The 18,232-nt window shown below is 46.0% G+C and overlaps 1 protein-coding gene across 3 annotated transcripts in view; it reads left to right on the plus strand.

Moving 5' to 3' along the window:
* The window catches only part of SUMF1 (sulfatase modifying factor 1), a 901,271-nt gene that overhangs the window by 451,244 nt on the left and 431,795 nt on the right, over positions 1-18,232 (plus strand). For all 3 annotated transcript variants that reach the window (XR_011301918.1, XM_069643509.1, XM_069643507.1), the window contains exon 4: positions 804-886. Coding sequence is in view for 2 of the 3 variants with exons in the window: in XM_069643509.1 (XP_069499610.1) it covers positions 804-886 (83 nt within the window). In the remaining variant the exon portion in view is untranslated. The remainder of the gene's footprint in view (positions 1-803; positions 887-18,232) is intronic.

The raw sequence follows: 18,232 nt of genomic DNA on the forward strand, positions 1-18,232 counted from the left end.
GATTGCATCCACCCAGTTTCCGCCCCAGCCTTAACTCTGAAGCAATAGCACAGCTGCCAATTTCTGGATACATTCATTTCTGATTTACCATTGTTTGGGAAAGCTAGCCTGGCTGGGGAAAATAATTCACCAAATGTGTCCGATGCTACAAACCAGTGAAGGATTTCATTACTATATGAACAGACTGTCTCATTCTAGAAGTTTGAACTGGTCTTCATGGAAGTGTTTTTTTTTGTCGTTTTCCACACATCCGTGCAGCTCATTGTGAATCTTCCTTTCTGCTTTAGGGTCCCACAGAATCTGCATATTGCACTTACATACTACATTCAATGGTACCGCGTGGGGTATCAACATGTGTGGTCGTGGTGGCTGCTAGTGGCTCTGCCAAGGCAGATCTGGTATCGGTTAGTTAACTGCAGACCATCATATCAACATGTTAAAAAAAAAAAACAAAAACAAGAAATCTGTTTGGCCCAAAGACCTAGGGTAAGAAATGGATGGGAATCTCATGCTACCCGCTAGCAGCATGAATTGTTTGAGTATGACACATTCCCATGGGAGGAAGGGAGCCAATGGAGGTAGACTGATGGAAAAGTGAAAACGACTACATGTGTAAAATCTTGCCACAAAGTTCTTGTAAAATATGCCAAGTTATCTGAACAATTGCAAGAATTCCCAAATCTGCCCTCGGCCAAACTACTTAGTGGCAGCTGTGGCAGTGGCCTTGGCTTCTTCTGCTTATAAATCATTGAACAATTTATTGAAAGTGCAACTTCTGACTTGTTTTCTTGGCCCACTTCTAGGTTGCAGCGGCACCCTGGTGGTTACCTGTGAAGGGAGCAGATTGGAAGCATCCTGAGGGTCCGGATTCCAACATCCTGGAACGGTACATCACTTCTGTCATAAATGATTCTGCATTGATGGACGGGGAAGTTGATTTGACAATTTGCTCAGTGAACCTCACAACAACTACTCATAAGTTTCAACCTTTTACTATAAAAGAAAACTGGTTGGCTAGGCAATTGGAGACTCCAGACAAGGGGTTGCCCCTGCACCTTTCCTCAAACTTTAAGTGCGTTCCAACCTCCCTAGCCCAGGCCCTCTGGTCAACCACAATGTTTCCACAAGATTGATTGACTACAACCAGGGTACCCATACTGTCTAGGCCTCTCTAGTCTCGTGCAGCCTTATCAGACTCGCTCCCTAAGGACCTTGCTAGGGACCCAACAGGGCAGTCCAGTTGTTGTATTGCTCTTTTGCTGATTGCTGCCTCTTCAGCCTCTTACTCGCCAGCCTCCACTCTTCTCACCACCACCCCCTCTCCTTGCCTCTCTCTTCCTCGCTCCAGGCTTCATCCCCTGGTCTTACTGTTCTCTCTCACTTCTCCTATTTCAACACTCCAACTGATCCCACCCAACTCGCTATGCTCAGTTTTCCTGATCTTATTCTCTCTCCCTTCTTCCACATGCAGTCTCCTTGTCTTACCGCTGTCTCCAGTCTCCTGCTCTGTCCATTGTGAGGGGTCAGAAATCAGAGGTCGGGCACAAAGTTGTAATATTTGCAACATTACATATCTTTATTATTTAAAGGTATTGGATTAAGGCCTTTCTATCACTGTCCTAAAGAGAATTTCCCTACCTAGGAAACTAAAACTAAAGACCAGTCTGTGACTTGTTGTCAAGATTATGCAAACAGTCCTTGTGTCCAAAACATATCTGTCCCTCACACTTAAATAAACAATTAAAGGTGCAAGATAGGTGTTTCTAATTGGGTTTAGCAAAAAGTGTATAGCAAAACCAAATATGAAATTTCAACAAGTAATTCTTTAATTCAGGAGCAGGGTTTCCTTCCCCTGAATTATTTCAGGTTGGATACTGAAAGCGTTAAAGCTGGAATAGTTTAGAGTGGTTGAAATGTCTCATTCATAGAACACTTTCTCCAGGATGGCAAAAACTGTCTCAAGGATTTCTCAGAAGTAGTAGCCATGTCTTTTCACACAACCCAATTTGGATGATAGAAAAAGAAGTCTCTTCTACTCGAAAGGATGGCAAAAATGTCTTTTTTTACAAAACTGCTTCACAAGTAACAGTGTCTCTTTTACACACCTATTCCAAAGGCAGTTTACTGGTATACTCCCCTGCCAAGAAATCTTATATTCTTTAGCTCCCTGGTGTACTCTAATGTAAGGTATCTTTTACTATGTCTCTTTCTTTCATATGCTTTATGGATTACCTGGTATACTCCCCTTCCTGGAATCCCCCTTCTGGATCTTGCAGATTCCCTGGTATACAATCCTGCCTGGTATGTTTCTCCAAAAGGTCTCACTGCCTGATGTGCTTCTTTCACCAGGACTTCTTACAATGTACACTTTGTAATCGCTTTCACGCCCCGGCTGGGGTTTAACGGCTTGGGCTGCGGGCCGTTAAACCCCATGTTTGCGCCCCAGCCGGGTCCTAAAATCTATTTGCACCCTGGGATTTACAGGAATGCAGATAGTTTTCATTTAGTTTTCATCCGACTGGATATGAGCTATGTGCCAGCTATCTCCCGTCGGAGAAAAAAACAAATGCAAAACAAAATGTCCACCTCCATAGAAATGGAAAAGGGACTAGGAAACAGGTTTTCTATGGCCGCCGTCATGCGAAAAGGGACATAGTCTCTTTTCTATTTCAATGGCGACCAGACAGGAGGTGCATCGAGGACCGGAATGCAAGGCTCCGGTCCCGCAGGTAAGTTGGGGTGGGGGACGGGGAATTGGGTTTTTCTAACATGGGGAGGCAACAGCCTCCCTGTTGTCTCCCCACATTAGGAAAAAAAAGGAAAGGAAAAGCGCCACCCGGGGAAGGGTGCGAATTCCAAGTATAATACAGTTGTACTCATTCACTGTGTATACCTTATTGACTTCAGATAGTACTTGTTCCAACGTCCCCCATATTGCATCTCATATACAGAGACTTGTTCAAGTTCTGTCTGTCAATCTCTTCACTAGTTTTTCATTGCTAGTGGCAATGCTTGTTCCCATTTCGCCCAAATTGACATTTCATCGAAGGAGACTTGTGCAAGTTTTGTCCTTCAACTTTACTTGGTCGGTATTCAAGAGAATTATTCAATTGCTCGCATCTCTATCAGCATGTCCCGGGGCTCCCAATTCCTTTGGGCTGACTCACCAGTGTTTGTTGGTGTTTCCGGATAGTGGCGTGCGGCTGCAACAAAGTACTTTCCTTGGGAAGGCTTCCACTGATTCTCAGACCCTCATTTGGTTCCCGCCTTGGCTTTGCAGTCCCTTCCCAACGGAACCGATGCAGCGTCACAGGACCGTGTCCAACAGCCTCGCAACTGCTGTCTGCCTTCTAGCTGTCCATCTGAGGTGTCTGCCACACTCTCACCGGTTTCCCGTCTCTCTGGCAAAGTCTACTTCCAGGCAGCTGCCCGTGAGCATCTGGCTTTCCCAGCATGGCTCATGTCCATGAGTCTGCTTCTGGTGTTGGTTCCGCTTCACCTACTCTGCAGCTCTAATTTCTCCTTAATTGCAAGTGATCATTAGGTTTAAATGTCCTGTGCAGCTGATTGAATGTTTGACAACTAGTCTGCATGTTTTTAATTTATTTTATTGTGCCTTTGTAAGGTGTTTATACAGCAAGTAAATTGTGTTTCAAAGCGCCCACAGGGCAGCGGGGAGGGAACATGGGAAAGTAAGGCAATATCATAACAATGAAAAAAGAGAGAGGCAGTCCTACTAGGCCTTGTGAGGTTTCAGAATGTGCAAGTGCAGGGAAAGAGAAGGAAGGGGTTAGTGGGGGGGGTAAGTGCTAGGAGTGACACAGATCAAGTGCTAGGGAGTTAAGTGTCTGGCCGAGATCGCCTGGTAAGAATGGTCAACTGACGGAAAGCAACTAGTGCAGGCCTGTGAGAAAGCACAGGCCTGTGGGAGCCCAACGACAAGTGCTGGGAGTGGGTGTAGGCTGAAGGCCATTGGGGTTTGGGGGGAGGCCAAGACCCAGAAGCCCAGAAGGACACAAGGGCCCTGATCACCAATATCAGCGACTGAGGGGGAAGGAGGCTGTGAAAAGCAAAGTGTAGAGAAGGAGCAAAGTACCCCCACCTCAACTACCTCGCCCATCTTGCCTATATGTTGGGAACCAGAGTGTGAGACAAGTGCGGTACCAGTGAAAATACTGATACCAAGGAGAATCCTGGAAGCAAGGTTCCCATTGAGAAAACCATACTTGCATACGAGACAGTATGATGACCATTTGAACGAGATCCCAGAAGAAGCAGAGCAAATGAATGGCAAAGACGAATGGTGACGTCAAGCAGAGCCGAGCTGACATACATAGAAGAGATGCAGGGACTAGAGAATGCAGATATTCTATAAGGCATCAAGAAAGTACCAAAGATAAGTGACATCTTGGGATCAAGATGAAGAAATGTATGCTGCAGAGCGGATAAAGATATCGAGCTGTTTTACACGTGTACATATGCAAAGAAACGCAAGCAGATGAAGTATTCTTGAGGCTATCTTTATAGTGAAGAGATTGCGGCATGCGCCAACATGTACATATATATTGGGGTGGTCAGTCAAAAAACCGAAAACAAAATCTCGAACTGCAAAAATATCGAATCCAAAATCTCGAAAAACAAAAATCTCGAATTATTTATTTATTTAGTTATATGTGTTTTTGGGGTCAGGTAAGTAAAAAAAAAGGGTTAAAATAAAAAAAATAGAAAAAAGGGGGGTTGGGGGGGGAACCCCCCCATTTCGAGATAAAAACGTATTAAAAAAAAAATTCGAGATTTTTTTTTTCGAGATATTGAACTCGAGATTTTTTTTTTTCGAGATTTTGTATTTCGGTATTATCACTATAAACCATATATTGGAGTGAGGAAAGAATGGATGTTTCCACTACGTACTATAGCAGAGCTGGGCTGAAGAAGGAAGGCCTCTTTTCCAGTGTGTTGCAGTTAGAAAACAAGTGAATTACAAAGTGAATCTCAGAAAGTCGAGGCTCGATGAGCCAAGAAGCCAAGGCCATTTCAGGCTGGGGTGAGCAGACATTGGATACAAATTGTGTGAAAGAATGAAACTCCTGTTCAGAAGGCATGGACAAAAACAAGGAAGACGCCAGAGGTCTATTAGATAATAGTATTTTTAATACACTGGAAGCTCCATTTTGTGGTTTTCAGTCACGTGGAAGGATGAAGTTGGACGAACATGACAACCACACCTATGCATGAGGGCAGAGCCTGCCTTCACTCCCCTGAATTCTCCAGAGCAAAGAACACTCCCAAGGACAAGTTCAAAGTCCTAATTGACAGCAGACCACTGAGGTGATGATAGATGATTATGCTAATTGGTGGGAAACTATGGTTGAAGACTAGCTCACCAGCACCTGGAAGCCCAGTCTGTGTGCTGCTAGAGTAGGTGGAAAAGTACTGACTGAGGTTAGTGTGCCAACCAGTGGTAGGGGGCTGCATGGTTAAGGGTCCTATAGTTTGTGTAGCCAATGGGACGTTGTTTATTTAGTGACGTTCATAGTGACCTCTCTAAGGGGAGGGCTTAGTTGCCCCACCTGATGTTAAGAAACTACTCACTTTCTTTCACTGCCTTGGCTAGTATGGATCGTATACTTGGATATTCCCTTAGACCCTATCACACTTGCCACTAGGTTTTTGAGTTTGCCATGTAGGATGACGTTAGTAATACGTAGGTTGATGTCACCTATGACGATTTTTTATAAAAGAAATAAAAGAATAAAAAATAAAATAATAAATCTATAAAAGAATGCTTTTTGTAAGATGCATTGAGAGATCTTACGCTGAGACGTCTGTTGATGTTCGTTGTACTCCCTGTTTTAGATAATTGATATTAAAACAGTTGTCCTTTTGCCAACTACCTGAGTCGATTTGTTTATTGATGTTTGAATAATTTCTGCATCTCCATCCATCTCAAGGGTATTGCGATCTCATCTTAAAGGGCTGGAATCCTCCAGTTCAAAAGTCTGAAGGAGTTTCTGGAATAGAGTAGTTTACTTGTTTGCTCATGTATACTTACAAAATGTCAGATTTTGTTTCTTTTGCATCTCTAGTTTCTAATGCTGAATGTGCATATGTAGGTAAAATAATATTGATTGTAAGGGGGAAGGTTCATCTATATTCAACACATGAGTATGGCACTAATACAATTATTTTCTTGTTTTGTCATTTTTGTTTTGTTTTCACGTGCTCATTTTATGTTTATATTTTGCCTGTTTATACTTAAAATACTTTGTGTTCAGCCCTGAGGACTGACCATGTCCGAAATGCATTGGCTACACAGAACTTCTGTATAAACACTCCCTGAAATGAAAGATTAAAAAACGAACTGTGCTAATTAATATTGATTTGTATCAGATGATTTAAGCAATATGTTAATTGAAACAATTTGATTGAGAAGTGAATGAGACATATATTCTTAGCTAATATAGAGATAAGCGAAAGCACATGGTTGCTCCAGGGCCAACCCTGGAATTTTCATTTGCGTTTGATACACTTGTGCAAATTGCTTTTTCACCATTGTGTTTCGATGAATGTGAGATGAGTAAGCGAGAGAGATCATTTTTCTAGTATAAAAGCAACAGAGTGCTGCCCACCTTTAATCATTTTGTTACATTTGCCCTCAACTCCCCCACCATACCTCCTTTGACTGGGTTATACCCATGGCCCTGACAAATTGCCGAACTCCTGGATTCAAAGCTTTGTGTTGTGAAAATCTTGTGGTGTGCTTCTTGTACTCGTCTCATGTTCACTGATTAAGCAGCAGAATTACTGTTTGTGTAATCTCCTCATAGACCCTCTTCTTTCGTCTCTCTCACATGTGTCCTGCCATAGAACTTGTCAGAGATGTGGCTGGCATTCTGCAAGCTTGGGTCTTGTAGGCTCTACTAGCTCCCTGACACCATAGTCTCTAGGAGCTGTGACGAATCATGGGAATTCATGCCCTCTCCCCCAGGGGGAGCCCCCCTCCCTGTGGGACTAAGCAGGGGAGCCCGTTCCGCAGTACCCTCCTTAGTGATCGAGGCAAGTGGGACCTCACCAGGAGAGACTCCCCCTGTGAAGACTAGGACTGCCGTTCCAATGCGGAACTCCCTAAAGAACATCCCAGCATCACCTCTTTAAACATGACCTACAGGGACTTGTATGGAGAGGGGACAAGTATATATTATTGTCAGCAAGAAACTGCGAGTGTCATTTTAAATGGAGCATCCCATTTAACTGAGATGAGCAGGATGTAGCAACGTGAAGAGAGGCCTCAGTTGACCGAGAGAGACAGAGGTACACCGGGGAAGGCCCACGGCTACGTAGTACCGGAGCAAGATGGAGATTGGGAAGTCAAAAAAGCCTGCGGGTTGCAGAACTGCTCGGCTATTGAAATCTGAGAGCTGGAAGCGCAACTTTATGTAAGTTAGAGAGCGCGAGAAAGGAAGAGTGGTGGCGTGACCACAAGGATTGTGTGGTGGACCAGTGGCCCCAGAAACTACACAGATACTACTACACAAATGGAACCGCGCAACGTCCTTCCTCACTTGTTGTGCACCGATCAAGTCGATACTGACTAGACTGCTCACTTTGGTTCCGCATGGCACTCGTTCGTACACTGCGCCTCTTTCTTGTCTCAGTACATAGTGGATCATCTTCCAGGAATTGGTTGAGTTCTTCTGTATCTTAACCTTGTGAAGGGGAATGTTAACATTGTGAGGTGAACGCATACTGGAAGTGTAATAGAAACACATGGCAACAGTGGGAATGGTACTGGCATGGGTTTGTGAGGAAGGTAGGCTAGGGTAAGGTGGGTTGTGGGGATACCATGTTCTCCGAAGGTCGTCACATAGGGGTTGTCCACCCGCTGAGTACCAATTCCCAGAGGGACTATCAGGTAGCGGCCTCATCCCGCTTCCCTGCCTTTGTTGGAATGGGTTCCCCCTAAGGGAGAAGTGACGACATCCGGGGATTAGTCACAGTATGTTTTATGGATTTGTAAAAATTGATCCTAAATAAACTTGACACTGACTGGTTGATAGATGGAGATAATGGAATGTTAAAGGGCAAAGAAGGATTGCAGGAGAAGATGTTGTGACAGTCCAGTTTGAGAGAGCACTGTAGGTGCTATATTGGGAGAGCCCACTGAGTCTCCTCCTCCAGTCTTCCCTCACTTGCCAAACGGATTCCCCAAACAACTCATCAAGGACGACTCCTTGTTCTCCCAAATGTGTTAGGGTCATAGAAAAGTAGAAGCATCCACATTAGAATATCAGGAGGGATGTGAAGAACTGAAACCGGGAAGTGGGTAAACGCTCTGATGTGTGAAGCTCACCAAGTATCACTTAATCACTGTACTTACTTTTGCTCAATTTTGTTGGGGGTGGGAGTGTATGTATTGGCTCACGGAATGGATTCTGAGGGGAGATGAAGAAGAACACTAAGGAGACTTGAATGCTAACGTTAGTGGTGCTAGGAGCCAGAGTATAGGTCCACCAACCTTTAGGTTGAACTTGCCTGGTTGGAAGATGGCAGACAGCACTCAAACTCCTGGAAACCAAAGAAAGAGTGATGGATGTAAAACACATGAACTGAAATAAATTAATGTAGAAACGTATGCGAAGGAGGCAGGGTTACAAGACGTCCTCCACTTTCAAAATCCTGAACAGACGCAAAATGGCCTAGCCAATCACAAGCCCCATTGAGACCAGTGTACAAAAGAAGGCATAAGGAAGCTAGTAGTGTGGTGTTAGGATGGTGTTCCATAGAGTAGTGGCAAGAACACTACATTGAAAAAACAGCAGTTGGCTAACCAATGTAACCCAAACACTAAGATGTTTCAGCAAGAAATGTGCAAAGAGTCTACTTGGGACTATAACCCAGTAACTGGCAGAAGCCGGACCCACTGAGAAGGAGTAACCAGATTGGCCTGCTGTGGATTTATAGTCAAGACACTGGTGGAAACTCTTGAGACCACCCTCCCGGCCTCCTTCCACTCTTCTAAGGTCATCATTAATGTTTACCTGAATGACACCATCATGGTCCAAGACCCCCAGGCCAACCTCCTCCTCTTTGATAGACTCTTCCCAGGCCTCAACTTCCTTCCTTCCCCTGCTGTGCCTTCCCTTTCTTCTCCGGCTTTCTTGCCTCCCACCTTGGGCTCCTTCTACACCCCTGCAGGGCGTACCTCTGATTTGTACCCCTCCCCGGTTGTCTTTCAAAGTTGGCAACCTTCTCCATTTTGCCACCTTCAACTCTCGCTCTGCTGTCATACACTCCTCTGACATCTGCCGCCTCCTTGAAGAACTCAACCTCGATGTCCTCTGTTTGATTGAGACATGGTTCATGGCCAGCTCTGTCACGAGCTTTGACACTCTACTCAATGATGGCTACAAGAGATCCAACCGTCCTGGTGGGGGTGTAGCCTTGATCTTCTCGAAGTGGATTCCTGCCTCTGTGATTCCTGTGCAGTCCTATTCCTCCTTTAATGCCTTGTCTGCAGGCTTTCTCTCTCCCCTGGTCACTCTCTCACCATTGCTACTATCTATCGGCCACCTGGTCAGAGTACCTCTTTCCTCTCTGAGTGGGCTGACTTCTACTCCTCCCTCCTCGCCTCAATCACTCAACTCCTCCTCCTTCGTGACCTCAACATCCACCTTGATGCTTCCTGTCCCTCCTCTGGACTCTTTTGTGACCTCTGCGACTCTCTCTTTCTATTCATCCCTCTGGCCTGACTCACTCCGCAGGGCACATTGTGGATGTTCTCATCTCCTCAGACCTCCCCCTCTAACCCTCTCAACACTCCTCTCTCCTGGAGCAATCACTTTCTCTTCTCCTCCCATCTCTCCACCCCCCAGGCCAAGCCAGCTCCAGCACTGCCACCTACCTTCTCGGTCATCCGGCCCATGAACCGTGTGTCAGTTGAGGCTTTTGCTACCACTTTCTCTCCCCCTCCTCCTCTGGCCGACTCACATCCTGACACAGCCCTTTGCAATCTCTACTCTATCTCTGATACTCTCTATGTTCACGCCCCTGTCATGAGAATCCGCGTGAAACCCAAAGGCAAGTGCAACTCTTGGTACAACTCTGACCTCGTCACCCTTAAACGCACGTGTAGGGTGGCTGAGAGGAGATGGCGTGCTTCTTGTGCACCCTCTGACAAAGTAGCCTGCCGCCTGCTCCAAAGGCAATACTATCTCTGTTCACACTAAGAAGAGAGCCCACATCCAAGCCTGTGTGTCTGTGGCATCTAACAACTCGGCCAAACACTTTAAAATCTGCAAGGAGCTGGCCAATCCTGCTGCAGTCTCTACCTCCCAGTCCCCTCCAAGGCCCTCTGCACGGCCCTTGCTTCTCTAAATCCCAGGACACACTGTACCTCCTCGTCTTCCCCTCCTCGTCCAGCTTATCTCTCTGCTACCTCCGACACTCCTGCAGCTGCCTCTCCTTTGTCTTTCTCTTCCTTTCCTCTGTTCTCCCCTGATGAGATTTCTCGACAAGTCTGATCTGTGAAAGTCTCGTCAAAACAGAGTCTTCCCTATTCGTCCAAAACCATCAAGGAACATATTGACACCCTCGCTCCTGTCCTGGGTGACTTCTGCAACCACTCTTTCGCCACTGGAGCCTTCCCCTCCCCCCTGAAGCATTCTCTTGTGCACCCTCTTCTCAAGAAACCCACAGCCAATGCCTCCTGCCCGGCTAAATATTCCCTGATCTCTATCACTCCTTTTCTTTGCAAGCTCCTGGAAAAGCTAGCCATCTCCCAGCTTGATTGACACTCTGATTCTGTTGGTTGTCTCCATGACCATCAGTTTGGCTTCAGAACAGCCAGAAGCACGGAAACGGCTCTCCTGAATATCCGTGCAGACCTGCTCTCCAACATTGATTCTAATCTCCCCTCTGTCCTCATCCTACTCGATCTTTCTTCTGCCTTTGATGAGGTCAACCATGCCATCCTGGTCAACCACCTCCGTGATAACCTGGGTATCACTGATCAGGCCCTGGCAGGTCCAACTTGGGTCCTTCCTTTCCTCTATCTCACTCTCAACTTGTGGTGTTCCCCAGGGGTCTAACCTCTCTCCCTGTCTTTTCAACCAATACCTGGCACCCCTCGCCCACAACATTGCTGTTCACTACTCCAACTTTCAGTGCTATGCGGCTGACACTCAGCTCATTTTCCCCTCTGCCACCTATTCTCCCTCCCTCATCTCCGACTGTCTTCAATTCAGTAGTTGTGTGCCTCCAACAACCTCTGCCTTAATGCCAGTTAGTCCGAGATCCTCCTCATCGGCACTCCTGCACCTTCCTTTCCTGTCACTCTCTGGTCGACCTCCCTTGGCCCTCTCCCTGCTCCCACCTGTGTGGCTAAGAACCTCGGGGTCCTCTTCGGCTCCAAGCTTTCCTTTTCTCCATACATCTCTAACGTCTCTTTTCTTATTGCACCTCCTCAGAGGTATTCTTTGTCCCCCCCCCCAGAAGCTTGCTGTTTCTAGAGCTCTGGTTCTCTCTAGGCTGGACTACTGCAACAGTCTCTTTCTAAATCTGCCTGCTTCTACTCTCCACCCTCTGCAACTATTCCAGAACAGGACTGCAAGTCTTGTCCTTGGCCTCAAGTCCAGGGATTGTATCCCTCCAGCCCTGAAATCTCTTCATTGGCTCCCAGTGGCTGCAAGGATCAAGTATAAGATCCTTTGCATTGTCCACAAAGCCTCCTGGGGCCTGGATCCGCAATACCTTCAACTCTTGCTTCAGAAATACCTTTCCACTCGAGCTCTTTGCTCCTCCACTTCCAACTCCCTCAGGGTCAGTCACTTCTCCAAGCAACAAGTTGGCGGTAGACCGCTCTTTGGCTGGGGCCACCCTTCTGGTACAGCCTTCCTGCCTCTCTGAAACTTGAGAACCATCTTCGGTTCCGGAAGCACCTCAAGACCCTCCTCTTAGATCATCAGGGGAGAGGAAGAGAGAAGGCAGAAGCAGTCTGTTTCTGCACTGGGCATCTGGCTAACCTCTGATTTTGGGCCCAGATCCCTGCCGACTCAGCTGCATACCCATGCTGCCTCCTGTGATTAGTGCGATACAGAATCAGACGGGAGAGACCTGAGGCCTTAACACAAATTGAATTACCAAAACTGGCTGCAGAGCAAACAGTGACCCTAGATGCCCAATTGACGATAGATGCGCTAGAAGCAGTAATTGTTGATCTGCCAACGGACAAAAACCCTGGGCCCTGATGGACTCCTGGCGAGTTTTATAAAAAATATAAAGCTATAATAGCACAGAAACTCCTGGAAGTCTACGAAGAAGCATACGAATACGGAATACTACCTGACACCATGCGAGAATCATTAATCATACCGGTCCTGAAGCTAAGCAAACAGCCACTTGACTGTGGGCCGTACAGGCCCCTTTTTATGATTAACCAATATAGCAAGATTCTGACGGCGGCCCTCGCCAACAGACTAAAACAGGTCATAGGAACCTTAGTGCACACAGACCAAACAGGATATGTCCCAGGCTGCAATACAACGTGGAACCTGAGGAGATTTCACCACGTCATTGACCAAACTAACCATACGTCGAAGAAAGTGCGGTAGCTTCCCTGGATGCAGTGAAAGCTTTTGATTTAGTCAGCTTGGACTGTTTGCTGCAGACCTTGGCACATTTTGGGATAGATCCAAGGTTTCTAAGATGGAACAAGTTGATCTACACAGCCCCCAAAGCCATGGTTAAAACAGGCAGGCTGGTCTCGGCGGAACAGGAGAGCCACAGGGGCACAAAGCAGGGCTGTCTGTTGTCTCCAATGCTATATATACTGGCCCTTGAGCCTTTGGCAGTTTTCCTCAGGAAGGAGTACGCCGATGCACGAATAATGATAGATAATACTACTCGCCTGATTTCTCTGTATGCAGACGACATGCTCCTATACGTTAACCAACCAGAAGAGAACTTGCCACAACCTACTAGATGCTACAGCAGAATTTGCGACCCTATCTGGCATGTGTGTCAACAAAGATAAGTCCTGTTTGTTCCCCATAGTAGCACTCTGGGAGCGGAGAACGAAGCAACTACCGGTATTGGGCCTAAAATGGACACAACACTCTTTCGCTACCTGGGAATTACTGTACACCACGACCCAACAGCATCGTACCGAAACACACTGGTTGCGCTCAAGAAAGCCACAACTTCCATGACCTTCTGGAAGACGTTGCCTCTCGGGATTACTGAAAATGATAGTGCTTCCCCGCATATCATTTAATTAATATACCTTATAATATACCTAAAACATTATTTCAACAAGTGAACATGATCATCAGAGAATTTCTGTGGGGAGGGTGCAGGAAACCCAGTGTCTCAGGTTGGCCCACCATGCTTCTATCTTCAGACCAGTGTTCGATTTCTAGGCCATCACAATCCTGCGCTTTGCCAGGATGCACATTAAGTCTTTCATTTTAGCCAAGTGTGCCGACTGCCTGTTGCCTCTTTGGAAATGTCAGAGCAAGCAGAACTCTGGCGGCCAAGCATGCATTTGGATACCAACTGTCGCCCCTCAAAACAAGTTTTCCAAAATGGGTGGCAAGACAAAGCAGACATGTCCAAGATGCGCTACTGCAAATGCAAACATGCTACACATGTTTTGGACAGGCCCATTGATTGGGACATTCTGGAAGGAGGTCAAGGCAAGAGCGTCCACAGTTTGTATCCAAATGCATGCTTGGCCGCCAGAGTTCTGCTTGCTCTGACAATTCCAGAGAGGCAACAGGCAGTCGGCACACTTGGCTAAAATGAAAGACTTAATGTGCATCCTGGCAAAGCGCAGGATTGTGATGGCCTGGAAATCGAACACTGGTCCGAAGATGGAAGCATGGTGGGCCAAACTGAGACGCTGGTCGCTTGCAAAGTCAGCCGTGTGACTTAGAGGACTACACATGGAAATGCATGAAAGTAGTGTGAGGATTGATGCTTGGAACACACTGGTGCAAACAATGTTCTTCCCATTAACAGAGTCCGACCCGTGGAGTCCCAGCGGGTGAAGACGATAATGGCACTCCCAGACACTGCACAGAAGCCCAACGCCTACTCTGGTTCACTGATGGGGAATTAACACATTGTTGTCCGCCGCCATGGAACACATTCCTGTACCCCACACACGATAATATATATGTTGCAAGCGGAACAGACCCTAAATGTGCTCTGAGACGCTATGCAATGCTGTACGATACACCCGTCTGCTGCATGCATAGTTTTGTTTAACAGGTTGTAAACAAAATTCAATAAATTGTTTTAAAAAACTTTGGGTTTGTCCTATACTAGGAGACCTGTGTGTGTGTGTTGCCTTCATCGACCGTTCTGAACGTCACGCTGGGCCGTCCCGCATTGGGCTACGTTCTTACAAATCTTTTGAGTGTTATTTTCGACCATGCCGTAGACCATAGCTACAATAAGTGTTAGTACACCTTTTCTCTGCCATGGCTGGTCTGTTGCTCCCGGTCGCTATCTTAACACCCTTGCTGACAGCTTAATGTTCCTGAAATCTTTAAAGACCTTCTTGTTCTCCCTAATCCCCAAACGATGATACACATGATGTCTTGTTTAGCGCAAAGCTGCTCCAGGGCGAGTGTTGTACTTTACAAATGGAAAAAATAGAAATGGCATTCAATTCATTCTCTACACTTAAACTTCAGTTTGGGTTAGCAATACAATTAAAAGTACAGTAGAGAAGCTGTGCTTAAAGTTTATTCATATGCAGTTTATCATTTATTATCACAAAGTTAAATTGCACAAAAATGTCTGCCTTTTAAATGCTATCCATTTAGGGATATCTATAATTAATCAGGAAAAAATTAAGGAAGCACATATTCGTTGTGGAGAATTCATAATTGCAAAAATGTTTCATCTCACTGAACATGCTTGTGAAATATAAGTCAGGATAATTAATCCTTTGGCGTATTTGAAGAGCATAACACAACCATAGCGTTTCAGAATTTTTTTCAAATTGCAGTCTTCTGAAGAATAAAGTAAGACATCTCTTATTTAGTTATTTTGAATTGCTCTACAAGCACAAATGGAAAGTGTTGGCGCGCTAAATACATTTGCTAAAACGACAGATACATGATTAATAATAAGAGCCACCTCGGATTACATTCCACCCAGAGGGAATATACAGCACAAAACTAAACCTCACAGAAAATAAAACATTGTTGCATTTAAAATGTGTGCATGCCATTCATAGAGGCAGCATAACCTGACCTTGAGCTATTTACCAAAACAAAAGATATTCCACAATAGTATGCAAGGAAGCGGACAACTGTATCCCAGAGTGCCAAGCTGCACCAGAAAAAAAAAACAAGAGGTGGATTTAACCTTCCTGAAATGGGGAGCTTAAGCTAAATTTGTTCTGAACTTTCAAGACTGCTTGACCCTTCAGAGATCCTCAGTTTGTCAGCTAAATAGCCGTGTGTGTACCGGCAGGCTCTTGGTCTTAAAACAAACAAAGGCTATAGGTGGAAGGCAATGAGGAAACTTAAACGCTGGCATAATATAGTCAAATCTGCATGGACCCCTTTGATAGCCTAGTAGTAGCATGGAGAACTGCACTGAGGGGAGCAAAGTTGTATTGCAGAAGACTAGAAAAGGCAGAATTTCCAAAATCAATCTTGGTAATGAGCAAGGCCTTCAAACTGTATGTGAAGATGGCATATGGGAAATCCTATTGGCTGAAATAGCATAAAGATGGCAGTTTGCAGATGTTACTAGCTTTTGAATGCATGCACATAGTGGGATAATGATCTGGCAAGAGCCAAACGTCTCGGCAGAGAGCGGAAGAAGAGTGGTCCATCAAGGTTTGATGGATCATTGTTTAATGGCAGTTTTAGATGAAGGGTTGAGAGATAAAGAAATTGTTTCTTAGAAGTTTCAATTTAAGGGAATGGTCAGCTATTCCAACCCCTAATATCCTCAGTGCTACTTGTGATGAATCCGGGGTAAATCCTCACCTTTTCCCAAGGGGTAGTGTAAGGATTGCATGGTATCAAGAATAGACTGACACAAGTGATCACAGTTCAGGGGTGTTTATTAAACTGTATAGGTAGAGTGGAAAAACACCTAATCTAAGCCTAAATCGAAGATGGGAGAAAGCTACGACAATCCTAGTGGCGTCTTGTCAAATAAAAAGGCCTATACTAAGAAAAACGTATTGCCAATCCTTACACTAAATACAAAAGAGTGTGGGATAGGACTCATAAGAAATAAAGAAGTGTTCACAAATAATATGTCCGGATGCGGTAGTCGTGGTCTCCCTTCCCCATGTTTTGAGCACCCGACAAAGCGGGACTTTGGCGCACAGCACACACTCAAAACTTTCCCAGCACAAGATGACAGTTCCGTTCCGGGCTGAGATCCCCAAATAGTTATTGATGAAATCAGCACTTTCGGAGGTTAGCTTTCCTGCTTCTGATGGCCTGATAGATTCAAAATCAACAAAGAAAGAAAGTTGCTTTTGTTTTGCACTTGAGGTGATGATTCTTCACCCTGGTTTTTCCTCCTCCGGGCCTCAGACCCCTCTCGAATATCTGTTTCCCTCCGTCGGGTTCACTTTGGGTTGTATCCAAAAACAGTTTTTTTGGTTGCATTTACGTGTTGTTGGGGTGTGAGTTTCTTACCCCTGGATCCCCTTCTTCTGAGCGCAGATCCTTCTCAAATGTTTGCCTCCCTCGGTCGGGTTCACTATGGCTTTCAACACAATCTCCTCTGCTTATATTCTCGAATCTTAATGTCTTTTCAAACAGTTCAATGTGTACCACCCTCTGCTGGGTTCACTCTTGTCAGCACACTGTTCCTATGGGACTTTAGACTTTGCCCCTTTTCATTGGCATCCCTCCTTCGGGTTAACTCTTGCCTATCTCACAGTTCCTTTTGCTTTCTTATGATGTGGGATTCACATCCCTTCTTCACAATCATCTGGCAGTCAAAGACTTTTGACTGTACTCAGGATTTTACTAGACCCCTGTCTGACCACTTTGACCGTCTTCTCGCCTTTCCCAAGACCTTCTGGTAATAGTTCCAACAATCGGGTAATCGGGCAGAGTTTCTCAAGTGAGCACCTACGTGGTGCCTGGCTCATCTACAGCTGGTTTTCCCCTTTTACATCAACAGTTCTTTGTACATTCTGCAATCAGCCATTTGCTACTTTTGTTCAACACAGTTCGGTTTCTTTATCGGTCCTCCCATCGACTAACCGTCTATGATGAACCGTTTGGCTTTCTTCGTATAGGCAGTCAAGGCCGGTGCCACGGTAGCAGGCGTTGCCCTCTGTCCTTCTTATCAACGTAGGCACGCTCCATGTACCGGTGCTTATCAGCGTAGGCACGCTCCATGTACCGTTGACATCTGTTGCAACACACTTGGGCTATTCGCGGTCTTACAATTCGTTCCACAGAGGTCTTGCGGGCCTTGGTCGGAAAGGGCAAGGCCGCTTCTCTCCTTATCAGCCTCTCGGTTTGCGCCGTCTTTTTCCTCCTCTTGAACGGCTGTGCCTGTGTAGCTGGCTTGTCGTGCGGCCTGCCTTGCTTGTCTGGTGCTCTTGTGCTCCATCTTTTATCCCTGCTGGGAAGGGAAAGGGCCGTCTGGTGTGTGTGTGTGTGTGTGTGATTTTGGTCAATTGCCTGACTTTGCCTGTCACTAGTGTTGGGACACGTCAGGTAAACGGCTCTGGTTTTTGTCCATCGTCTCTTATGATGTGCGAAAGTGTTCGAGTTGGAAAAGTGGGTGCGAGGGGTTGAGTGTTTGAATATCCTACGCAGTAGGATGGGGAAAAGGTGTTATAAGAAGGGGGATACCGCATCTCACGCGTCAGTGTCCCACTTCCACTCCCCGAGGACCCCCCCATGCAGGTGTTCCTCCCTCATTAGTCCACCCCAGGAACTGGATCCAATAGCGATGGCCGTGTCTTGGCCACCTGGATTACAGCTCCCGGGGGACTTGTACGTGAGACGCCTTCAGGTGCCTCACAGTAGCCACTAGGGAGGTTATCGCACTACACTTAACACCCCCTAGGGGACAGGGAGAGCGGGATCCCTCTGGAAGTGACTCACCCTTAGGGGACATGTACCCAGTAAGGGCTATAAGTTACCATCCCTCTCCTCCAAGTACTAACACCTTTGTAGGGCATTTAGGGGCTCGTTTTTACAATAACCAAATACACCCTTTATTAATGGCTAGC

Source organism: Ambystoma mexicanum, chromosome 2p (genome assembly GCF_040938575.1).
Source record: "Ambystoma mexicanum isolate Mex_15411 chromosome 2p, UKY_AmexF1_1, whole genome shotgun sequence".
NCBI classification, from domain to species: domain Eukaryota; kingdom Metazoa; phylum Chordata; class Amphibia; order Caudata; family Ambystomatidae; genus Ambystoma; species Ambystoma mexicanum.